This window comes from Oncorhynchus mykiss, chromosome 14, assembly GCF_057628025.1.
Source record: "Oncorhynchus mykiss isolate SJ-2025 chromosome 14, ASM5762802v1, whole genome shotgun sequence".
Taxonomy (NCBI): Eukaryota; Metazoa; Chordata; class Actinopteri; order Salmoniformes; family Salmonidae; genus Oncorhynchus; species Oncorhynchus mykiss.
The window spans coordinates 26,203,492-26,226,500 of NC_143035.1; the positions used below are offsets into that span (position 1 = coordinate 26,203,492).

The 23,009-nt window shown below is 43.8% G+C and overlaps 1 protein-coding gene and 1 long non-coding RNA gene across 5 annotated transcripts in view; one reads left to right on the top strand and one right to left on the bottom strand.

Annotated features, from left to right (window-relative positions):
• LOC110489032 (protocadherin-1) overlaps nt 1-9,826 on the bottom strand; it is a 388,535-nt gene extending 378,709 nt beyond the window's left edge. For 2 of the 4 annotated variants that reach the window (XM_036943184.2, XM_090198637.1), the window contains exon 1: nt 9,088-9,826. Coding sequence is in view for 2 of the 4 variants with exons in the window: in XM_021561580.3 (XP_021417255.1) it covers nt 6,805-6,923 (119 nt within the window). In the remaining 2 variants the exon portion in view is untranslated. Of the gene's footprint in view, nt 1-6,804; nt 7,026-9,087 lie in introns of those variants that run through there. The other 2 variants (XM_021561580.3, XM_036943185.2) reach the window with 1 other exon arrangement.
• Nucleotides 1-23,009, top strand: part of LOC149978334 (uncharacterized) — a 1,052,250-nt gene that overhangs the window by 420,085 nt on the left and 609,156 nt on the right. The window lies entirely within an intron of this gene.

A 23,009-nucleotide genomic window follows, 5' to 3' on the forward strand; every position in this document is an offset into this window, starting at 1 on the left:
TAATCTGTGGACTTTTCCACATCCTTGTTTTTGAAAGGATGCCTTCTAATCATCCCCCCAATCCCCATCCTTCTCCTCAGATGATCTGTAGGGTCTAGCATGCTGAATAAAGAAAGGAATAATGATTTGCCTTCTCTTCCTCCTCATCTTCCTCATCCTCCTCTTTGTATATATAGGTTCCTGTGTGTGTGTGTGAGCGTGCGCGTACACCATTGAGAAGATAAGAGAGGAGGAAAATAAACCTTCATTTCCTGGAAGTCTGGTCCCCTGGAGTATAAGGGGCTCTTTAATGAGGCAAAATAATAAGAGAGAGAAAGAGAGAGCGAGAGAGACAGAGAGACATGGAGTGAGACAGAGAGAGAGAAAGAGAAAGAGAGATAAACACACTCATATCAGGAGGGAGCAGTTGTTTGTTCCGTGTGACGCTCATTGAGATGAGAAATATTACACACCATGCCTAAACATATATGTGCACACACACTCACTTTTTCTCACACACACGTGCACGCACACACACACACACACACACACACACACACACACACACACACACACACACACACACACAATAAATGACATATGGGCTTCTCTAGCATATACCAACAGAACACTCCTCATACCCAGGCAGGAGAGATGTACTAATGAGGCTGCTGAGGAACAGGGGCTCCACTCTATGATTGAGGGTGAGCAAGTGGGAGAGAGACTCATTTCTGTAGTCTAATTCTGGGTCTGCAAATGACAGCTCCTCTTTTCCCCTGATGACACTCACACAGGCAGAATTATAAAGTGTGTGTTCAGTTTGTGTGTGTGGTAGAGTGTGTGTTTGTGTGTGTGTTAGAGTGTGGAGGGCTTTTCAGAGGTGCAAAATACCTCCCCCCTGGCCTCAGGCTTACCTCTCCACCTCTCAGCAGGTCAGGTATTTCACAACTCTGAAGAGGCCAGGGAGAACAGGCTGCATTGAATTCTTTCTGTACCGCTGGTGGGAAAAACCCTGAGGTCCACTAAAAACCCATCCAACCTACTGACCTCATCGTGGAACTGCTTAGTGAAAACCTGGTGACAGAGATCAAGCTAGAAAGATAATTTATCATCACGCCACTGTAACAGAGGTGTGTGTGTACATACCCATGTCGCAGATATTAAATATCATATTATGCAATAGGAGAAGTGTGTGAGGATCTGTGTGTATTGTTGTGTGTTGTTAGATGTAATTGCACTGTTGGAGCTTAGAAACACAAGCATTTCACTTCCCCCGCAATAACATCTGCTAAATGTGTATGTGACCAATAACATTTGCTAAATATGTGTATGTGACCAATAACATATGCTAAATATGTGTATGTGACCAATAACATATGCTAAATATGTGTTTGTGACCAATAACATATGCTAAATATGTGTTTGTGACCAATAACATATGCTAAATATGTGTATGTGACCAATAAAGTTTGATTTGACTGGTTTCATTATGATGGATGGTGCTCAGGGGCAGTGAGAGACTCGCATTGAGTCCCAAATGGCACCCTATTCCTTATATAGTGGTATGGGCACTGGTGGGTACTGGTCAAAAGAAGTGTACTACATAGGGAATAGGGTGCCATTTGGAATGCAGTCTCTGTGCTACTGGCCGGGGGGCCTTGGAGACAGTCTGGAGAAGCCGTGCTCCAGCCACAGGAAGATCCCCACTTGTTCTTCACATCCTATGTCAGAGGAAGGCCCTAAAAATGATCAAAGACTCCAGCCACCCTAGTCATAGACCATTCTCTCTGCTACCGCACGGCAAGCGGTACCGGAGCGCCAAGTCTAGGTCCAAAAGGCTTCTTAACAGCTTCTACCCCCAAGCCATAATCAAATGGCTACCCAGACTATTTACATTGACTCCCCCGTTTTTACTCTTCTGCTACTCTCTGTTCATCATATATGCATAGTCACTTTACCGCTACCTACATGTACATATTACCTCAATTACTCCAACTAACCGGTGCCCCCGCACATTGACTCTGTACCGGTACCCGCTGTATAAAGCCTCGCTACTGTTATTTTATAATTTTTACTGTTAATTATTTGTTGTTTTTCTATTTTTGTGTTGTTTTCATTTTTTGTTTACTTTAGTTTATTTAGTAAAATACTTTCGTAACACTTATTTTTTCTTTTAAAAATTGTTGGTTAAAGGGCTTGTTGGTTAAAGGGCTTCGACACATGTAAGAACCAAAATAAAAAGTAAAAATAAAAATGTGATTTGATCCTTCCCCACACCTCTGGACTCTCACTGGAACAGTCTCACTCAACTGTGAATGTGTGTCAGGGAGTGAGGGTGCATGTTTGTATGTGAACGGCAGCAGAGTCAGGGAGCTGTTGAGGCTCGAGCACAGAGGAGAAGAGCAGAGCAACATCGCTAGTGTGTGCTCTGAGAGAGAGAGAGAGAGAGAGAGAGAGAGAGAGAGAGAGAGAGAAAGAAAGACAGAAAGAGAGAGAGAGAAGGTTCCTGTGTGTGTGTTTGTGTGTGTGTGTGTGTGTGTGTGTGTGTGTGTGTGTGTGTGTGTGTGTGTGTGTGTGTGCGTGTGTGTGTGTGTGTGTGTGTGCGTGTGCATGTGTGTGTGAGTGACTGGTCGAACTGAGTGGCCTGGCAAAGAGGTTGACATTGAGATGGAAATGAAACACCCTGGTGGCTCTGAGTGGCAGGGCCCCTTAACGACTCCCAACGTTTACAAAACACTCCAGACTTAAGAAAGTCACATCTACATCTGGCACCTGGCATTGCCTTAACCCACCTCCCCGTTACCCCTTAACTCCTACCCCTTTCAGCCTTCCTGGAAAGGGGAGTGAGGGGACACTCCGACCAGTGTCCAGACAAGCAACAGCAGACAATAGAGGATATATTTGAATGACAATGGGCCGTCAACACAGCTTTATTCAGTGCCTTATCTGTCAACATTAGCAGTCCAGGATTTAGGGGACAAGGGGTCCAATTTATGGCGACAACGCTTTTCGGCTACTAAATCAACAGGGGCCAGCCCTCCCGACCTTCCTCATCAGCAGTGCTGGGGAGATGTGTGTGAGCGACGTGAGAATTCGAAAGAGAACAACGCGAGCGAGAGCACTCTGCTGTCGTAGAATACCTTGGAAACTAGTAGCTTCCTTGTTCCTTCTCACCACACCCACTTGATTCTGTCAACTTTAAACGGTATTTAAACCAATAGATGTCAGAATAAAAAGGCATTGACTTGTAAACTGTGTATTGTACTGCATAAGACAGGCTGTTTTCTTTATGCTCCACAACCATTACTGCTTTCATATTTCTCTGTCTGTTCCTGCCACCCACACTTGCCCTACACCTGTGATGCTGTGTCCTCTGCTAGAATACTTGCTGCACGCTAAATCCTGCTCACAAAGACCCATTACAAATCCCCTCATTGTACATCTCGCTCTCTCTCTCTCTCTCTCTCGCTCTCTCTCCATACACTCTTTCTCCCTCCCTCCCTTCTTCGCTACCCCTCTCTGGCTCTCTCGTTCACGTTCTCCCTCATGTACTCCCTCTCTCTCTCTCTGTATCTCCAACTCCATCCCTCCTTCAGTTTCCTTTGCTCTCCTCCCTCCCTCCTCTCATCTTTCCCTCTCCCTCTTTTCTCTGGGTGAGCATTGTGCTTCCACACTGAGAGAGGTTAACAGATTTAACAGGCTAATTGCTATTCTGAGGCCTCCCCGCTGACACGGCGCACAACCGTTGTATTAAGGTTTTAACTCAAACCCGTGGCTAAGAATTCATCATCCTAACCCCCCAGCAACCTTCCTTCAACCAGCCAGCTAGCTACCAGACCTGGATTCAAATACTATTTGAAATCATTTCAAATAGACCTACTTTACATGCCTGACTGAGCTTGTTTGGCTTAATGGACCAACAGAATAGTTCCAAAAATGTTAACCCCCTTACATCTAAAACTCTAGAGCAAACGCCAAAGTATTTGAACGATTTCAAATAGTATTTGAACCCAGGTCTGCTAACTACACGACGGTATACTCCACAACAAGCCAAAGCAACAGTAGGCTCTGCCAACTACAGTCAAGCCTTAATAAAGCGACACAAAAGCAGTTGTGTAAGAAACAGCGATACACGCACAGCAGGCCGACCATGGCGACGCCGCTGCATCACGGCAGCAAGAAACTGTACACACACTTCACACAAGCCCTCATTGGAATGTGCATAAGGCTGAACAATTCAAGAATCTAATTACACAGCGGCATTTATGGAGGTTAAGAAGTGTCATAGTTCCAGACGTGCTGGAGGAAGGATTGACTATGAGAGAGCACTGGACGATGGCATCTGCCCCTCCCTGGTTAATGTGTAACCTCACAATACAGGGCCTGTTACTGCACTATACAAGACTCGCCTACCAACTCCTCATAAGATCTCAAGGCAAACAAAAGGTTAGCCTATTTGTTTTAGAACTTGTTGTGCTACTGCTGAGTTTTGGAGTACGACAGCAACTGTTATTACCTAGTTACCAACAACAACATAAGTAGAGGAACCCCCCCCCCCCCCCCTCACCAACACACACACAGCCCATACACACACGGCTCTCCCAGCCAATCAAGCACATTCTTTACCATCTTATGTATTAGTGAGTTTTCCCATCATGTATAAACCACATAGTACCAATCACACAGAACATGACTCTTTGCATTTTTTATACACTGGCTTTTCAACTGTTCAGGTTTGAAGGGATCTATTGCATAAGTACTTTGGACATCTAAATCTATCACAGACACACATATTATTTGGCTCCATTGTCAGAATTGAGGAGCACATTGAACAGCCTCCTGCTACTGCTCTCTATTGCCACAATACAAGAAACTGGCCTGGAGTGCCTATGGATGGAGGAGGGTGGGAGGGCGGGTTAAGGTGAGAGGGGTTGGTGAGCAAGTCCTAAAGCCAGACAGAACCCAACCTTGGATGGCCCATCCATCCAGCCAGGTCATTGTCCAGCACAATCGCCCCCATTCTCTTCCCCGCTCTGGGGACTGCTGGACGGGGGCTTCTCACCATGCTATATGGGTGGTCCCTTACCCAAGGGATTACTTTAACGATTTCATTCAACCCAATTGTTTGGCCCAGATCACTCTCTCCCCTCTATTGGGAAGCAGGCAAATTGTTGCTGGTTGCCTGTCTGCTAGCCTGTGTGCCAGACTATGCCGGTCAAAGAGGCAGACCATAGGGTGATAGCACCACCGAGCCACGGCTGGCTGCTTAGGGCGAATGGAGACTAAAGTGCTCCACTACACCACCCACTGGTGCTGTCTGGCAGAGATATGGCGTGCTAGGATGATGTACAGTGAGACACAACATGCTGGGACTATCTGTGGGGCTGCTGGTGGGAACGCACTGCAAAAAATATCAGGAACAAGGTAACGGCCGTGTTGATCAGACGCTGTCTCTTGTGCTGTGGCAGAAACACTGTATTGGGCTGGAAGACTCTCGTCTCGGTGAGCAGGACACTGAATCCTCTCTATCTTCCTCTAGTCTAGCCTAGGAGATAAACTGCAGTGAGAATGATTGTGGTCGAACCGCTCCAACTGACTGCTCTTTGCCAATGCACTAGCTAGCACCATCTCCAGAGAGAAAACGAGGTGTTCTCTAGCTCCAGTCAATGATATACAAATACCAGAGCTACGGCAAATTTGTTTGATCTCCATAATTCGGCTGCCTCCTTGGATCATACCAAGGTGCAACAACATCTAGCCTCTCAACCAGACAGAGCGGTCACTCCCCTCTCCATATCGTCTAACACTATGCCACCTTGTCTTCAATTGAGCACAACACGCCGTATAAACACATAGGGATTATCCCACAGATGGCAGATGGAACTACTCTCTACTTATATATTACAAGATAAGACCTAGGAAAATATCAGACGTCATGGCGTGAGCTCCTTGAAAACATATGTATTTACAGTTGCTGGAGTCAAAATGAATGCAATGGTTATATCCATATGTAACCTACATGGTCTAATTCTGGCCAATTACCATGCAGGTAAACATCCTCGTTTCCTGGCTGCGGTGGCAACACACCTATTTGGAAGTCACTTTCCCTAAATTGGAATAGGATTTAATGAACCCAAAACATGCTGTGGAAATGCATCATTTCAAGCATAGACAATTATCCACACCCATTCTCACGAGGTCTATGGTAGACCGCTAAGACCTTTAATAAAAAAAATAAAAAAATGCCATTTCAACTTTTCTGAATTTTAATGAAGGCATCTGTGAACCTGTTGACTCAGATCATTAATTTAACATACAAATGTGCATAGTCTACACAACAAGTCCTATTTAATTTTCGAGTTTATCTCGACATTCCCTGCTCATTCGCCGCATTGTACAATTGAAATCTGACCATGACGCGGATTTGGAGGAGAATGAATTGGAAAGACAAGCTACTTCATAAAATCAAATCAAATGTTATTGGTCACACACACATATTTTGCAGATGTTATTGCGTGTGTAGCGAAATGTTTGTGTTCCTAGCTCCAATAGTGCAGTAATACCTAACAATTCACAACATTACACACAAGTGTAAAAGTAAAATAATGGAATTAAGAAATATATAAATGAAACAACAGACACAGGAAGCCTTTTCGCTTATGGAAAACGGTCACATGTAAACTAGCCAATCTCTAGTAGGCTGACAATTCTTCAAGGCCAATAGGCTACAGTACACAGCTGAATCATTTAGTAGGCTGTCAAATAATAAGCACAAACAACTAAAGCCGACTCTTTTAAAATACCAAACTTAATGAAAATACTCACGATTCAATGAGGCAAGATTGTGCTGATCTTAACATACGCAGTAAAACACACCGAATAAACGAGGAGCTTGAAACGACCCGCAGAATCCCCTCCGCGCGTGACATTAAAGTATCCGCCATTGTGTAGATAATTAACCTCAGTGCATAACTCAAACTGCATGGAACCCGGTGGGCTGACTGTAACCAATCACTCCACTGACCTGCGTTACTCTGTTGCTTGTGAGTATGCAAAATGAACGGAGTAGTAGTCCACAATAGTGTGCTTGACCAATCTACAGTAGGCCTAGGCCTCTACCCGTTTAAAATACAGCAACACATTTTGTCCACGTTTTTTTTTGACACATTTTATGGTAGGCTATGTAAGCAACGTAAAATAGAAACGCTTTGTCAGCATCAATTCGATTTTAATTGCATGAACCCCGTATGTAAATGAATAAGACGAGTGGAGGCGCTTGGCATTTTACCAGAGGGGAAGGAATCGTGGTGCTTTGACTGAAGCTCCTTAATAAACCCAAAACCTTTCTCCCCCTAATGCTTGCTTCATCAGTCACTAGCCTACGCCGGACTACAATTTACAGGATTGTGTAAATTGTCGTTGGCTAGGCCTACTACAGAGCAGTTTTTGTCGGTGATGGCCTACGTTTAGAGTTTAGACTATTTATTTGAAGGGCTTAAATGGAATGCAGCAGCCTGTTGCCAATTGGGAAGGGCTCTGCGATAGCCAAATTACCTGCGGTGGGGAGGGTCATCAAGTTCATGAACGCTTATCGGGAAAACACTATTCAAGAGTTGTATTTGTTTTTATTACATATGAGAATTAAGAAAAATAGATATAGACCAGTATTATTATGTGGCGAGGAGATGAGGTAATTGCATGCATTAATAGAATGGTGTGTCTTTGCGCCCTCAATCTCCCTATTTAACACTTTATGAAAAGCATTCTAAGAGATAGGCGATTCAGAGGTGCGAGTTTCATCTGTATGGTTTCATGTGTACCGCATCATCACCATCCTGCCTAGCAGGTTAGACGCCTCCGTGGAAGGAGACAGCTTGGAACCGGAGAAGCCAGAAAGACCGGATTTCGCAGTAATGTCACAGCCAAGTGAGGCTGTCATGAAAAGGCTACGGCTGCCGCTTCAGAGAGCTGTCCATCATTGATCCTACTTTTAAAAATAGCTGATATAGTTCAGATATTGCCATTTAGTTATAACTATAACATATTGGCCGTCGATAAAAACTCCTAGGCTAAAATAAGAGGGAATATTAATTGAAAAGGTACTGTACAGTAAGGCATTTGCAAAGACTCAGCTACAGGTGATACAAGCGCGTCTAATAGGGGGCTGTATTGGAAGGGCGTATTGGCTACCCATATGACTGATTTATAAATTACATTAGGTGACTATTTAAAAATAAACTTACTTATTCGGCAATTCGTGGCGAATTTACAATCAATCTACTTTAGCCTATAGGCCTATTGCTGGGTATTCTGTCCTGATATATTGTAATGGTAATAGCCTATTGATTAGGCTATTTATGACCTTACTATTAGCCTATTACATTCAACTCATATGCTTATTTGTCTCGGTTGGGCTGAAGTATACACACAAAAAAAGACATAATTAGGAAAATAATAAATATTTGATTCAAATATTCCTCACTGGAAGTCCTTATAAAAATCGGTTTTCGTGAACCCAGAGAGAGATATTTCATTGGGAGCTTTAGCTAATTTATGGCGTATATGGAATGGACATTTTGAGGGTGGACGGGGTAAGCGCACCGTCGCTCATAGAGAAATCAACACCAGTAGGCTAGTGTAAGGAAAAACATCTAACATCGGTAGTCATCAGTGGAAAGATCATGCGGTGAATATCAACCACCGACACACAAGTCCACGGTCGGAAAGCAAACAACAAGTGTTCAACCTCGGAATGAAACGGACCGAAATCCCCATACGTTTGTGCAGCATTTAGTTCTACCTATCCCCCAGTCGGCATTATAATGCTACATTTCCCAATGAAATGGAAAATACACAATATCGGACCTGCATATGATGTAATAATGTATTGAGCGTAATGGATCGCATAGCCTACCCAAGGGACTGGTAGGTTATGAAAGGCAGGTGACGGACACGATATTGAACTATCAAAATCAGGAAATTATAATATGTAAGATTCGAGGCTATTTTGTTGGCTCCACTCGTATGTGAATCATAATATGTGCGTGTTTACGGTCAATAAAGCCATCATATGAGCGCTGAGTCGTGACAGTGAAGTTCATAGCCTACCTTGGATGGAGGAGAACTCCTCAGTAGCCTATCCCAGTTCTGAGCGCTTCAGCCGGGCTAGAAGCTTCGATCCCTCTCCTCTCCTGAACGAAGCCACTTCAGCCCTCAATATCTCCCCACAAGTAGGAATCCACAATACATGAACAACGCACTCCCCGTGATAAAAAAAACCCAACAACTGACAAACAATCCACTTGATCAGCCGACGACGGTTAGCCTATTCCTTCAAATCCAATGACGGTCCCCCTGATATCAAATCGAGTGCGTTAATTGCCGGCAGAAAACAACTTGGTGACCAGAAGCGCAGCACATCAGATTGTTGTCCCCTCCTCGGATACGGAAACAACCATATATAGTACGTCTCCGGACCAGTTTTATAGCAGCATCCTGTGCTTAGTTTGGAACATTCTCACCAGCTGCTAAACTAATCCTCAATATGTTCCCGTAGCAGAGGGTTCCAGAGTAAAAAAAACAAAAACAATATACTATATGTCCATTAGTTGCCAGCGTTTTGGTCCTCTGTCAGTCACCCTCTGTACAGCTACACAACTATGGGCTGCCTCGGGATCGTTCGCTCCACCGCTCACCGCGCGACTGCACGTTGTGTGTGTGAGAGTGAAGTGATTTCAAAATGATTGCTCTCTCTCTCTCTCTCTTTCTTTCTTTCTCTCTCGCTCTCTCTCTCTCTCTCTCTCGCTCGCTCTCTCTCTCTCTCTCTCTCTCTTTCTCTCTCTCTCTCTCTCTCTCTCTCTCTCTCCCTCTCTCTCTCTCTCCCTCTCTCTCTCTCTCTCTCTCTCTCACACACACACACACATACATACACAAACAGCAAAAACGGTGGAGCGAAGCAAGTTCCATTTATGTAGATTTCCTAACATTATTTTTCTCACATAAGCCTACATTTTTAGAAATCTCTCACTCACTGTTTGATATATATATGTATATATACATAGAGAGATACTAATAATACACTATATATATACATATATATATATATATATATATATATATATATATATATATATATATAGAGAGAGAGAGAGAGATATTGATCCGCTCATTGATCCGCTCATTGGTTCTATCATTCTGGATATTCCGCCTTCATCTCGGGCCATGATGAACTCTTTTGACAGATAGGTTATGTTATGTGGGGAACACATATTCCAGCATTGACACTGTTTCTATCATTCGTTTAAGGCAGTGGAACAATAACGTTTTAAAGGTGAAATTATCGTAATGCTTTTGTACATTCTAAAATACAAATAGCATACACTTCGTGACTTCCTTTTATACCGTCAAGTTTTGGAATATTTTTGAAAAATCGTCCTCAACAACATTATAGGCAATAGTCATGTCAACTAGATCCAAGCAAGAACATAGCCTACGTGCTTGGGCTATATCCTTTTGCTTATTTGATCGTACCTCTCTCACTTCCAAAATGTGAAGACTGTTTTAATTCACAGAGTATACAGGTATCAGGTTGGTGCGTAACACGCTGATTTAAGATGAGCTGGGGTCGAAAACAGAGCGCAGCAGGAGTTAGTTGTTCTTGTAGCGCGCGCCACCTGCAGGACCAAATGGGAATGATGTATGAAAATCTGACAGTTCAGGTGTAACGAGTCATAGCAAGTAAAAACTCAAAACTACCAGTGGAATTACCTCGATTGAGACTCAAAATCATTGGAGCCTACAATTATCAATCCTATTTCATAGAAATGAAAATATTTTTCAGTGATAATTAAATCGCATGTAAATAAATGTAGGCTATTATTAATACAATACTTTTATTTTAGCACTACCAAAACATACACACAGTCCCATGTATGCCCATAGAGGTGTCATTCTTGTGTCTAACAGTTTGTAAATTGACCTTTAAAGGTAAATCAAAGTGGGGGCAAGATAGGTATGCCTTCCAATATGACAAGAAGTCAAGCAAGCAATACAATCCCAATTCATGAAAGAGGACCATATAAATAGTACTTTATTCATTAGTTCCTGGTGCTTTTAAAAAATATATATATTTTAAAAGTTTGCCTTAATCTCCTCTCATAAAAAAGAGGCATTTGCTAAGTAAAAAAACATTTGTTGAAGCTCGGTCAGAGAGAAGTTTCAGACATCCTCTGACACCTTGTAGAGTTCATTTCCAAGCATTACAGACTTCAATTAACCCCACACAAGAGAAGGCCACTGGAAAAACCTCTCCCCCACAACCTCATCTGTTCCCCTATGGGCTCTAGTCCTGATTGTGTTCTAAGTTTAATAAAATGTTCAACTCTCTAGTACTGTGCAGCTTAACTGGAAATTAAGTAGAAAGGAAATCCACCGCAAATGGATCAATAAGGTGATTAAGAAGGTGTAATGGCATGAGTCTCCATCATGAGTCTCCATCATGAGTCTCCATCATGAGTCTCCATCATGAGTCTCCATCATGAGTCTCCATCATGAGTCTCCATCATAAGTATCCACCATGAGTCTCCATCATGAGTCTCCATCATGAGTCTCCATCATAAGTATCCATCATGAGTCTCCATCATAGGTATCTATCATGAGTCTCCATCATAAGTATCCATCATGAGTCTCCATCATGAGTCTCCATCATGAGTCTCCATCATGAGTCTCCATCATGAGTATCCATCATAAGTATCCATCTTGAGTCTCCATCATGAGTCTCCATCATGAGTCTCCATCATGAGTCTCCATCATGAGTCTCCATCATAAGAATCCATCATGAGTCTCCATCATAGGTATATATCATGAGTCTCCATCATGAGTCTCCATCATGAGTCTCTATCATGAGTTTCCATCATAAGTATCCATCATGAGTCTCCATCATAGGTATCTATCGTGAGTCTCCATCATGAGTCTCCATCATGAGTCTCCATCATAAGTCTCCATCATGAGTCTCCATCATGAGTCTCCATCATAAGAATCCATCATGAGTCTCCATCATAGGTATCTATCATGAGTCTCCATCATGAGTCTCCATCATGAGTCTCCATCATGAGTTTCCATCATAAGTATCCATCATGAGTCTCCATCATAGGTATCTATCGTGAGTCTCCATCATGAGTCTCCATCATGAGTCTCCATCATGAGTCTCCATCATGAGTCTGCATCATAAGTATCCATCATGAGTGTCCATCATGAGTCTCCATCATAAGTATCCATCATGAGTCTCCATCATAGGTATCTATCATGAGTCTCCATCATGAGTCTCCATCATAAGTCTCCATCATGAGTCTCCATCATAGGTATCTATCATGAGTCTCCATCATGAGTCTCCATCATGAGTCTCCATCATGAGTCTCCATCATAAGTCTCCATCATGAGTCTCCATCATGAGTCTCCATCATAAGTATCCATCATGAGTCTCCATCATAAGTATCCATCATGAGTCTCCATCATAGGTATCTATCATGAGTCTCCATCATGAGTCTCCATCATGAGTCTCCATCATAAGAGGCGATCATTGAGAGGCACGGCGAGAGTATTTCATTCTGAAAGTCATTTTATCAGAACTCTAAACTACCTAGGAAGGTCCGTTCACAGCCAAAGAAACCTTTCAAGTTCTAGCATCTTCTTTCCCCTAAGAGTGTACGGAGAGACGACGCGACGGCGTGTGTTTAACATTCACTAGAAATGGCATTGCAGTGACACGGCACAGAGAACGGATTGGGCTGCTTTTCCCAGCACTAAGGTGAACATTTGTCCATTTCGAAGCGCGGCAGGCTTAAGTGTTCTGACAGCGCTGGAGTCATGCATGTGGAGAAAGCCACATCCTGCAGGATGGGACTGCACTAATGAGGTGTAGACCTCTAGACTTACTTTAAAAGATTGGACCGCAAACAGACACACGCTCCAACGTTTCCGAGCAAGCTCTGTGGGTTGCACAGTTTTTCCTGGGTTTCGTTCAAAGCAGCGACATCAAACTCAAAGCATACCCCTTTCTCTCTTCATATACAAGACCATTTCGGTCACAACGCATGTTGCATAATATGCTGCCACTGACACAGTATTCCTGGTAACCTCCTTTTTGGTATGGGGCGGAAGAAGCGCCCGTGTAGGAGATTCGAATCAGTGGAGAAAACAGGCTAATTTAGCACTGGCCGCTAAGATAACAGGCTTCATCAGCTTATCACAGAACAAACAACCATCCAACCTGATCCCCAGATACTCCAGAGTTATTAAGTCAAACAAGGGGATGAATTATTCATTGTGGTAATGACATACACACATTCTAACCCCTCCCTCCCTCCCTCCCTCCCTCCCTCCCTCCCTCCCTCCCTCCCTCCCTCCCTCCCTCCCTCCCTCCCTCCCTCCCTCCCTCCCTCCCTCCCTCACTCCCTCCCTCCCTCCTTCTCTCTCTCTCTCTCTCTCTCCTTCAAGCAAGCATGCACATGGACACACGGAAACACACACGTACACTATGTCTGAATCCCAAATCACCCTTCCCCTCGACCCTCTGCCCTCCATTCGTGCCCGTCCCAAAGCTGAGGGAGTGAAAATTATTGAGGATGTAGCTGCTAATTTGACCCTCGATAGCCACTTCGGCCTAGCCACCAACGTTTTAGGTTTCAGAGCGAAGGGCTATCCCGACACGCATCACGATATGTTTGGAGTTTGCACAATTTAATATGAAATAATGATATGTTTGGACTAAGCACAATGTAATACAAAATAATGATATGTTTGGACTAAGCACAATTCAATCCAAAATAATGATATGTTTGGAGTTTGCACAATTTAATACAAAATAATGATATGTTTGCACTAAGCACAATGTAATACAAAATAATGGAGAGGCAGGTCTAATTGTAAACCACATGCATTTGTTTATATCTGATTTCAAGAAATGACACACGTAACTTATGAAATAGCCTATACCTCAAATTAAATGTTTAACTGTTACTGAGGTTTATGTCTTGCAAAATGACAAGGGGGATTTGTTCATTTGAATTTCATTTTATCATTTAAAAGTGGAATATTAATTTACATCATTCAAGTCACGAATGTGTCCTGAAGACGATGGGTTTGTTGATCCCCCCCCGCCACTCTCTGGATGTTACCCTCTCACACACACACACACACACACACACACACACACACACACACACACTGACCAACACTCACACAATCAGAGCTGGGCACGTTAGCTTAACCTCTAGACGTTCTTATTGCGCACCTTATAGGAGAGAGGTGGGGGGCTTTGTGAACAAGATACAATGTTAGAAGGTTTAATAAATGCTTTACTGAGGCATTATAGCTAATCAATAACTACAGAGTGCATTCAGAACGGCCGGTTCTCTCAAGCATAATCACTGACGGATTGTTAGACAGAGCCCTCGGCTCGCAATCCCCCTGTGGCAGTGGTACGAATCCTGATTCGTTGTTGTTTTTGGTGCCCCTTGTGGATGAATCACTGTGTTGTATATACAAGGCTACTTACTTACACCTAACCCTGATCACTTACTAACTTACTTACACCTAACCCTGATCACTTACTAACTTACTTATACCTAACCCTGATCATTTACTAACTTACATTTACTAATTTACTAACTTACTTATACCTAACCCTGATCATTTACTAACTTACATTTACTAATTTACTAACTTACTTATACCTAACCCTGATCACTTACTAACTTACTTACACCTAACCCTGATCACTTACTAACTTACACCTAACCCTGATCACTTACTAACTTCCTTATACCTAACCCTGATTACTTACTAACTTCCTTATACCTAACCCTGATCACTTACTAACTTAGCCAACTTGATAAATAGCCAGTTGCTAGCTCGGAGATTCACTCGCTTATCAACGTCTAAATCGGACATTTGAATGTGTGGTTTTCTGTGTCTGGGATTTTTGTCTATTTTGAGCGTTCATTTATATGATCATGTTTTTCATTACACCGCCCCAATAAAAATACTTTTTGGAATCATAATGTTATGTTTTTGTTAAGGTTTTCTTCTTCCTCTTCCTCTGAAGAGGAGGTGTAGCAGGGATCGGACCAAACTGCAGCGTGGTTATCTTCATACATCTTTAATAAAGATAATGACGATACAATACAAAACAATAAACGTAACTGGCGGCTCTGGCTGCTCCATGCAGACTGACGGCTCTGGCTGCTCCATGCTGACTGGCGGCTCTGGCTGCTCCATGCTGACTGGCGGCTCTGGCTGCTCCATGCTGACTGGCGGCTCTGGCTGCTCCATGCTGACTGGCGGCTCTGGCTGCTCCATGCTGACTGTTGGCTCTGGCTGCTCCATGCTGGCTGGCGTCTCTGGCTGCTCCATGCTGACTGGCGGCTCTGGCTGCTCCGGCAGCGCTGGAGAGGAGAAAAGCTCTGGCAGCACTGGACAGGCGGGAGACTCCGGCAGCGCTGGAGAGGAGGAAGGCTCTGGTAGCGCTGGACAGGCGAGGCGCACTGTAGGCCTGATGCGTGGTGCTGGAACTGGTGATACTGGGCCGAGGACATGCACAGGAAGCCTGGTGCGGGGAGCTGCCACCGGAGGGCTGGTGTGTGGAGGTGGCACTGGATAGACCGGACCGTGCAGGCGCACTGGAGATCTTGAGAGCAGGGCTGGCACCAACCGCCCTGGCTGGATCTTCACCCTAGCCCGGCAGATGTGAGGAGCTGAGATGTAGCGTACCGGGCTAAGCACGCGTACTGGGGACACCGTGCGTTCCACCGCATAACGTGGTGCCTGACCAGTACCACGCCCGCCACGGTTAGCACTGCTAGGCGCACTGTAGCGCTGAGCTGGCACAGGACGTGCAAGGCTATGGAGGTGCACAGGAGACTTGGTGAGTGAGGCTGGCACAATCTTCACCAGCCGACCAGCACGCACCCCAGGACGAGTATGGAGAGCTGACCCAGGTGCCATCAAATCCCCGTCACGCTCCGTCGGGCGAATTCCGTGCCTAATGCACCAACACAGCAACTCCCTCATAAGTCTCTCCTCCAATTTCCCCATTAACTCCTTCACGGTCTCTGCTTCGCTCACCTCCAACACCGGCTCTGGTTCTGGTTTCCTCCTTGGCTCCTTACAATAAACAGGGGGAGTTGGCTCAGGTCTGACTCCTGACTCTGCCACACTCTCCCTGTGTCTCCCCCCCAATACATTTTTGGGGCTGACTCTCGGGCTTCCATCCGCGTCTCCGTGATGCCTCCTCATAGCAGCGCCTCTCCGCCTTCGCCGCCTCCAGCTCTTCTTTGGTGCGGCGATATTCTCCTGGCTGTGCCCAGGGTCCTTTACCATCTAAGATTTCCTCCCATGTCCAGAAATCTGGATTTTGCTGCTCCTGCTGCCGCTGCCTGTCACCACGCCGCTTGGTCCTGTTGTGGTGGGTGATTCTGTTAGGGTTTTCTTCCTCTTCCTCTGAAGAGGAGGTGTAGCAGGGATCGGACCAAAATGCAGCGTGGTTATCTTCATACATCTTTAATAAAGATAATGACGATACAATACAAAACAATAAATGTAACGTGAAAAACCTAAACAGCCTTATCTGGTGCAAACAAACACAGAGACAGGAACAATCACCCACGAAACACTCAAAGAATATGGCTGCCTAAATATGGTTCTCAATCAGAGACAACGATAAACACCTGCCTCTGATTGAGAACCACTCTAGGCAACCATAGACTTACCTAGGCAACTCTACTATACCACAATCCCATAACCTACAAAAACCCCAAGACAAAACACACCACAATAAATAACCCATGTCACACCCTGGCCTGACGAAAACAATAAAGAAAACACAAAATACTAAGACCAGGGCGTGACAGTTTTTCAGTACACTGCCCCTTTAAAAATAGTTATTGGAATCACAATGTTAAGTTTTTCATTACATCACCCCTTAAAATAGTCTTATTGGAATCATAATGTTACTCAACAAGCATGCAATACTTGTCTCACGTAAATTAAATATGTTATCAAAAATACACCCAGGGCAGGTATCGAATATGAATCTTTTTAATGTTAAATCACAAGCTCTTCTTTTGATGTTAGATGTTCAGTCAGTTTGTCTTTCTACTGAGCAGAGGGTTGAAATGAAACTCGTTGACCTCCATCCACTTCCTGGTATCGATCCTCACAGCTGGACTTGTAGTTAGAGGTGGATGAGGGGGGAAGAGCAACACCTTATCTGATATTCCAAACAAAACCAGTTTGTGCTCGATGCATCTAACCCTTGGAGATTTGTTATTGCCTCCTGACAATCTATGTAAGGGAAAGAAAGACCATATGATTACATGCTGTTGGGATGATATGTGGATGATTTCCACCCCATTATTTTCTATTTACTGTACTGCCACTTACAATGCCATTCTATATTCCTACCACATGGATGGATAACAAAACAACATTATCCTGTACTAGGATTTGAGGTTCAGAGATGATGGTTTTTAGAATGTGTTTGTGAATGTGTTGCCCAGTGTAACATGCACTGATTTAACCACAATCAGTGTGTGTATCATCTCCCCAATAGTCAATCTATGTTTAATGGTCCTGACTCTGGGAGATCGGTCACTAACACCACCTGAGTGGTATACTACAAAGCATGCTAATCTACTCAGGCTTTTAGAAAGCTATCCAGCTTCAGTTAGCTTCCCATTCCAGGTCAGGCTTCATCCGTACTACGACGGTGGATACTAGCAGGCTTGTAACTACGCGTGCATGTCTCACATGGCTAGTCAAACACCGAACTCTTCTTTGAGACATTGCTGAAATATCAATCCATGGGATAGTCAGTGCCACATTTTAATTTATGCCAAATCAAAAAATTCAGCAGGCCATTGTGTTAAATAGGTTTTTATTTCATTGCTTATCGTTAATGCAGTCTTTGGTGTGCTTTGGTGTGGTTATCAATGCACAATCACATTTTTCCCCACTTTTGTCTCTCCTTCTAGCTGTGGAATATCTTGTGGCATTTTGGCCTTAGCCATAAAATCCATAAAAGGGTTTTGGAACCTCTTAACCTGGCAATTTGACTTTTAAACTCATGGGTACACTAGAAATGGCTGCCAGTCCTGACTTGAATGGGAACTGCCATCTATGGATTCTATATCTATGGTTTGACTAATAAACTCATGGGTACACTAGCAATGGCTGCCAGTCTTGCCTTGAATTGGAACCGCCATTTATGGATTGTCTATGGTCTATGGTTTGTTCATGTCTATGGTTTGTTGCTGCTGTCAGTTTGCCTTTCACAAATTTCACAAATAAAGTTTGAAAAGCAAATGCTGTCATTACTAACTGTGTCATGTTATAGGTATTTTAACCTCACCACTGAGCTCTAGACCCTGGGACTGAACACCTCCCTCTTGAACTGGATCCTGGACTTCCTGATGGGCTGCCCCCTGGTGGTAAGGGTAGGCAACAACACATCCGCCACACTGACCCTCAACACAGGGGCCCTCAGGGGTCTGTGCTTAGTCCCCTCCTGTACTCCCTGTTCACCCACGACTGCGTGGCCTTGCACGGACAATAACCTCTCCCTCAACGGCAGTAAGTCAAAGGATCTGATCGTGGACTACAGGAAACCAAGGGCCGAGCACGCCCACATCCCCATTTATGGGGCTGTAGTGGAGCAGGTTGAGAACATCAAGTTCCTCTTTGTCCACATCACTAAGAAATTAACATGGTGCACACACACCAACACAGTTGTGAAGAAGGCACGAGAGCGCCTTTTCCATCAGGAGGATGAATAGATTTGGAATGGGCCTTCAGATGCTCAAAAAGTTGTACAGCTGCACCATTGAGAGCATCTTGACTGGCTGCATCACCGCTTGGTATGGCAACTGCTTGTTCTACAGAGGGTAGTGTGTATGGCCCAGTACACTACTGGTGAGGAGCTCCCTGCCATCCAGGACCTCTATACCAGGCAGTGTCAGAGGAAGGCCCTAAAAATTGTCAAAGACTCCAGCCACCAAAGTAATAGACGGTTCTCTCGGCTACCGCATGGCAAGGGGTACCGATGCACCAAGTCTGGAACCAACAGAACAGCTTCTACCCCCAAGCCATAAGACTTCTAAATAGCTAACCAAATAGCTACTTGGACTATCTGTAATGACCCTTTTTGGACTAAATATTTTATCTCCAAACTCCTACTGTTAATTATCTATCATGTTGCTTACTCACCTTACCCCTACCTGCATCATATGACCAAAAATATGTGGACACCTGCTCGTCCAACATCTCATTCTAAAATCATGGGCATTAATATGGAGGTGGTCTCCCCTTTGCTGCACCAGACCATTATTCCTCCTCCACCAAATTTTACAGTTGGCACTATGCATTGGGGCAACAGGTAGACTGCCAGATGAGGCGTGATTCATCACTCGAGAAAACACATTTCCACTGCTCCAGAGAACAATGGCGGTGAGCTTTGCACCACTCCAGCCGATGCTTGGCATTGCGCATGGTGATCTTAGTCTTGTGTGCAGCTGCTCGGCCATGAAAACCCATTTCATGAAGCTGATAAACAGTTATTGTGCTGGTGTTGCTTCCAGAGGCAATTTGGAACTTGGTAATGAATGTTGCAACAGAGGACAGATGATTTTTACGCACTACGCACTTCAGCACTCGGCGGTCCCGTTCTGTTTGTTTGTGTGGCCTACCACTTTGCAGCTGAGCCATTGTTGCTCCTAGAGATTTCCACTTCACAATTGCAGCACTTACAGTTACATCACTTAGAAGCTCTAGCAGGGCAGACATTTGACTAACTGATTTGTTGGAAAGGTGGCATCCTTTAACGGTGCCACGCTAAAAGTCACTGAGTTCTTCAATAAGCATTCTACTGCCAATGTTTGTCTATGGTGATTGCATGGCGGTGTGCTCGATTTTATACACCTGTCAGCAATGGCTGTGGCTGAAATTGCCGAATCCACTCATTTGAAGGGGCGTCCACATACTTTTATATATATATATATATATATATATATATATATATATATATAGTGTTTCTACCTCAATTACCTCGAAACCCTGCACATCGACTCGTTCTGCACATCGACTCGGTACTGCACATCGACTCGTACTGCACATCGACTCGGTACTGCACATCGACTCGGTACTGCACATCGACTCGGTACTGCACATCGACTCGGTACTGCACATCGACTCGGTACTGCACATCGACTCGTACTGCACATCGACTCGTACTGCACATCGACTCGTACTGCACATCGACTCGTACTGCACATCGACTCGGTATTGCACATCGACTCGTACTGCACATCGACTCGGTACTGCACATCGACTCGTACTGCACATCGACTCGGTACTGCACATCGACTCGTACTGCACATCGACTCGTACTGCACATCGACTCGGTATTGCACATCGACTCGTACTGCACATCGACTCGTACTGCACATCGACTCGGTACTGCACATCGACTCGTACTGCACATCGACTCGTACTGCACATCGACTCGTACTGCACATCGACTCGGTATTGCACATCGACTCGTACTGCACATCGACTCGGTATTGCACATCGACTCGGTACTGCACATCGACTCGTACTGCACATCGACTCGGTATTGCACATCGACTCGTACTCGGTACCCAGTGTATATAGTCAAGTTATCGTTACTAATTGTATGTGTATTTCTCATGTTATAATTTTTTCTATAATGTTTTTATTTTCTCTTTGCGCTGTTGGGAAGACCAGTAAGTAAGCATTTCAGTTTTAGTCTACACCTGTTGTTTACAAAACATGTGACAAGTGAAATGTGATTTGATTTAAAAAATGTAAACAAAATGTACACAAAAAAGTTGTCTTCCTCAAATTATTTTTATTTATTTATTTAACCAGGCAAGTCAGTTAAGAACAAATGTTTATTTACAATGACGGCCTAGAAACAGTTGGTTAACTGCCTTGTTCAGAGGCTGAACGACAGATTTTTACCTTGTCAGCTCAGGGATTCAATCTAGCAACCTTTTGGTTAATGGCCCAATGCTCTAACCACTAGGCTACCTGCCACCCAAATAAAGGGGATGATGACACAATTTTTGCAAGAGAGAATGTATATGATTTGATTGTCCCTGAACTCATTGCTCAGGCACTTCATTCAGGATAAATGGAGTTAGCCTTCCCCGGAGCAGGTTCGTTGTGAAGGATTGCCATAGAAATGTACCCGTCTAAATGTTGATCCACTTTCTTATGACCGGTTATCACGAGTTGAACTCAGAGTTGACCAAAGTTACATCGCTAACTCCTCAAACCCGGTACGTAGTTTTCCCCTCTGTTCAATGAAGCTGAGTTTGAGCTTGTTGGTAGTTATCGACTGGGATTGGTCACCTGTCATTGGTCCTCACTGCCAAAGCTTCTGCACATGGTTGATAGATTGATGTATTTGATTAAGTCCTGTAGTTCAATAGACTCAAAGCTGTTTAAAGCTGTCCAACGATGCTTTTAGATGGAGACTGCCCTGGTCAATTTTTTGCAACTGAATAAGAAAGAAAACATTTGGTTTTCAAATACGCAGATGAGGTTTGTCTTCCATTTTGTATCGGTCAAATCATTAAACGTGTCAGAAAGTGATATAGGCACACCTTTAAGTGAAACAAAACTCAAATGCCAATACTACTTCTATGAAGTCAACTATCAGTCGAATCTACAACCCTTCATCCATCATATGAAGAGCCTGACCCCAAATCGGGTGCCACCTCACCCCCTCTAATGGTTCCTGAATCCTGAGTGACATTTAAATAAAGGGGAAAGGGAAAGGTCCATCCCATCACTTGAGTAAATCCGCCAGCGCCCTTTCGCCTCCACTTCGGAGTCAAATTATCGCTCGGAGTCTGACATTTCCATTGTATTGGCAGAGTGCTGTTTTATTCACCTAATTAGCCCATTATGTCCCTCACTGATCCCACCAACCGGAGATGGCTGCCGCAAATAAAGAGCAGGAGGGGAAGAAGAAAGGAGAGAGTGTTGGAAAGAGAAAGGGAGAGAGGGAGAGAGATGGAGAAAGGGATCTCTTTGTAGTCTGGCTTCAAGCCCTTGCTGAGCCGAGGGAGAGTATAACATCCCCCTGATGAGCACACTGAGAAGGACCCCCTGCTCATTTCTCAGTGTGTCCAAGCCATTCAAAACCAGAAGGACCATTATGGACCATTTGTTTGTCAAGCCTCTACAAGGCAGTTGAAAGATTCAACCTGATATTTTAATCAATATTATCCCAGTTAACAAGGGTTTGTTTTTGCATTTGTCAAGCCTCTATTGGTGTCTTGTTAGATCAAAGAGCCCGTCCATGGAATTTGCTGTCAATCATGAAATTCATGGTGTTACTATGATTCTGATAATAACAGCGCTTTTAATACAAAACAGACACATTCACCATAGCAAAGGTTATTCGACTGATGGATGGACATTTCGGTTAAAATTAGCTTTCTCAGAGCCATTGATTATTCTTGCTATAGATGTGAGTTTCAGTAGCCATCCTTATGATGTTTCATGCATAAAAAAAAGGATGATTTCCTCATACAGTGAATGTGCTGGTTTCATGATTAATTTGTTTTTCTATATTGGCTTTTAATGAGATTGGATGACATAAATAGTAGAGGAATATTAATATTTTCAAATCCTTTGTGCAAATATTTCTCAAAGTGTTTGACATATTACATGATTTATTACAGCCATCTTACTAGCAATTGTGTCTTTCCACTGCAGAATTATATTTTGTGGACTATTAGCTTATTTTACGATTAATCGTTTTTTTCCCAAACAAATTTAAGTTTCAGAGAGAGAGAGAGAAACCTCTCCATTGAATGATCCTCTTTCAAAATTGTTTCCATTTAAATGAGCTTCTGTATATAACAAGTCAATATTGGAAGACTAAACAAACAGGTGAAACAGATGTACACTGTTTAATGGCTGTGTCACCATGGCAACAGTTTGGT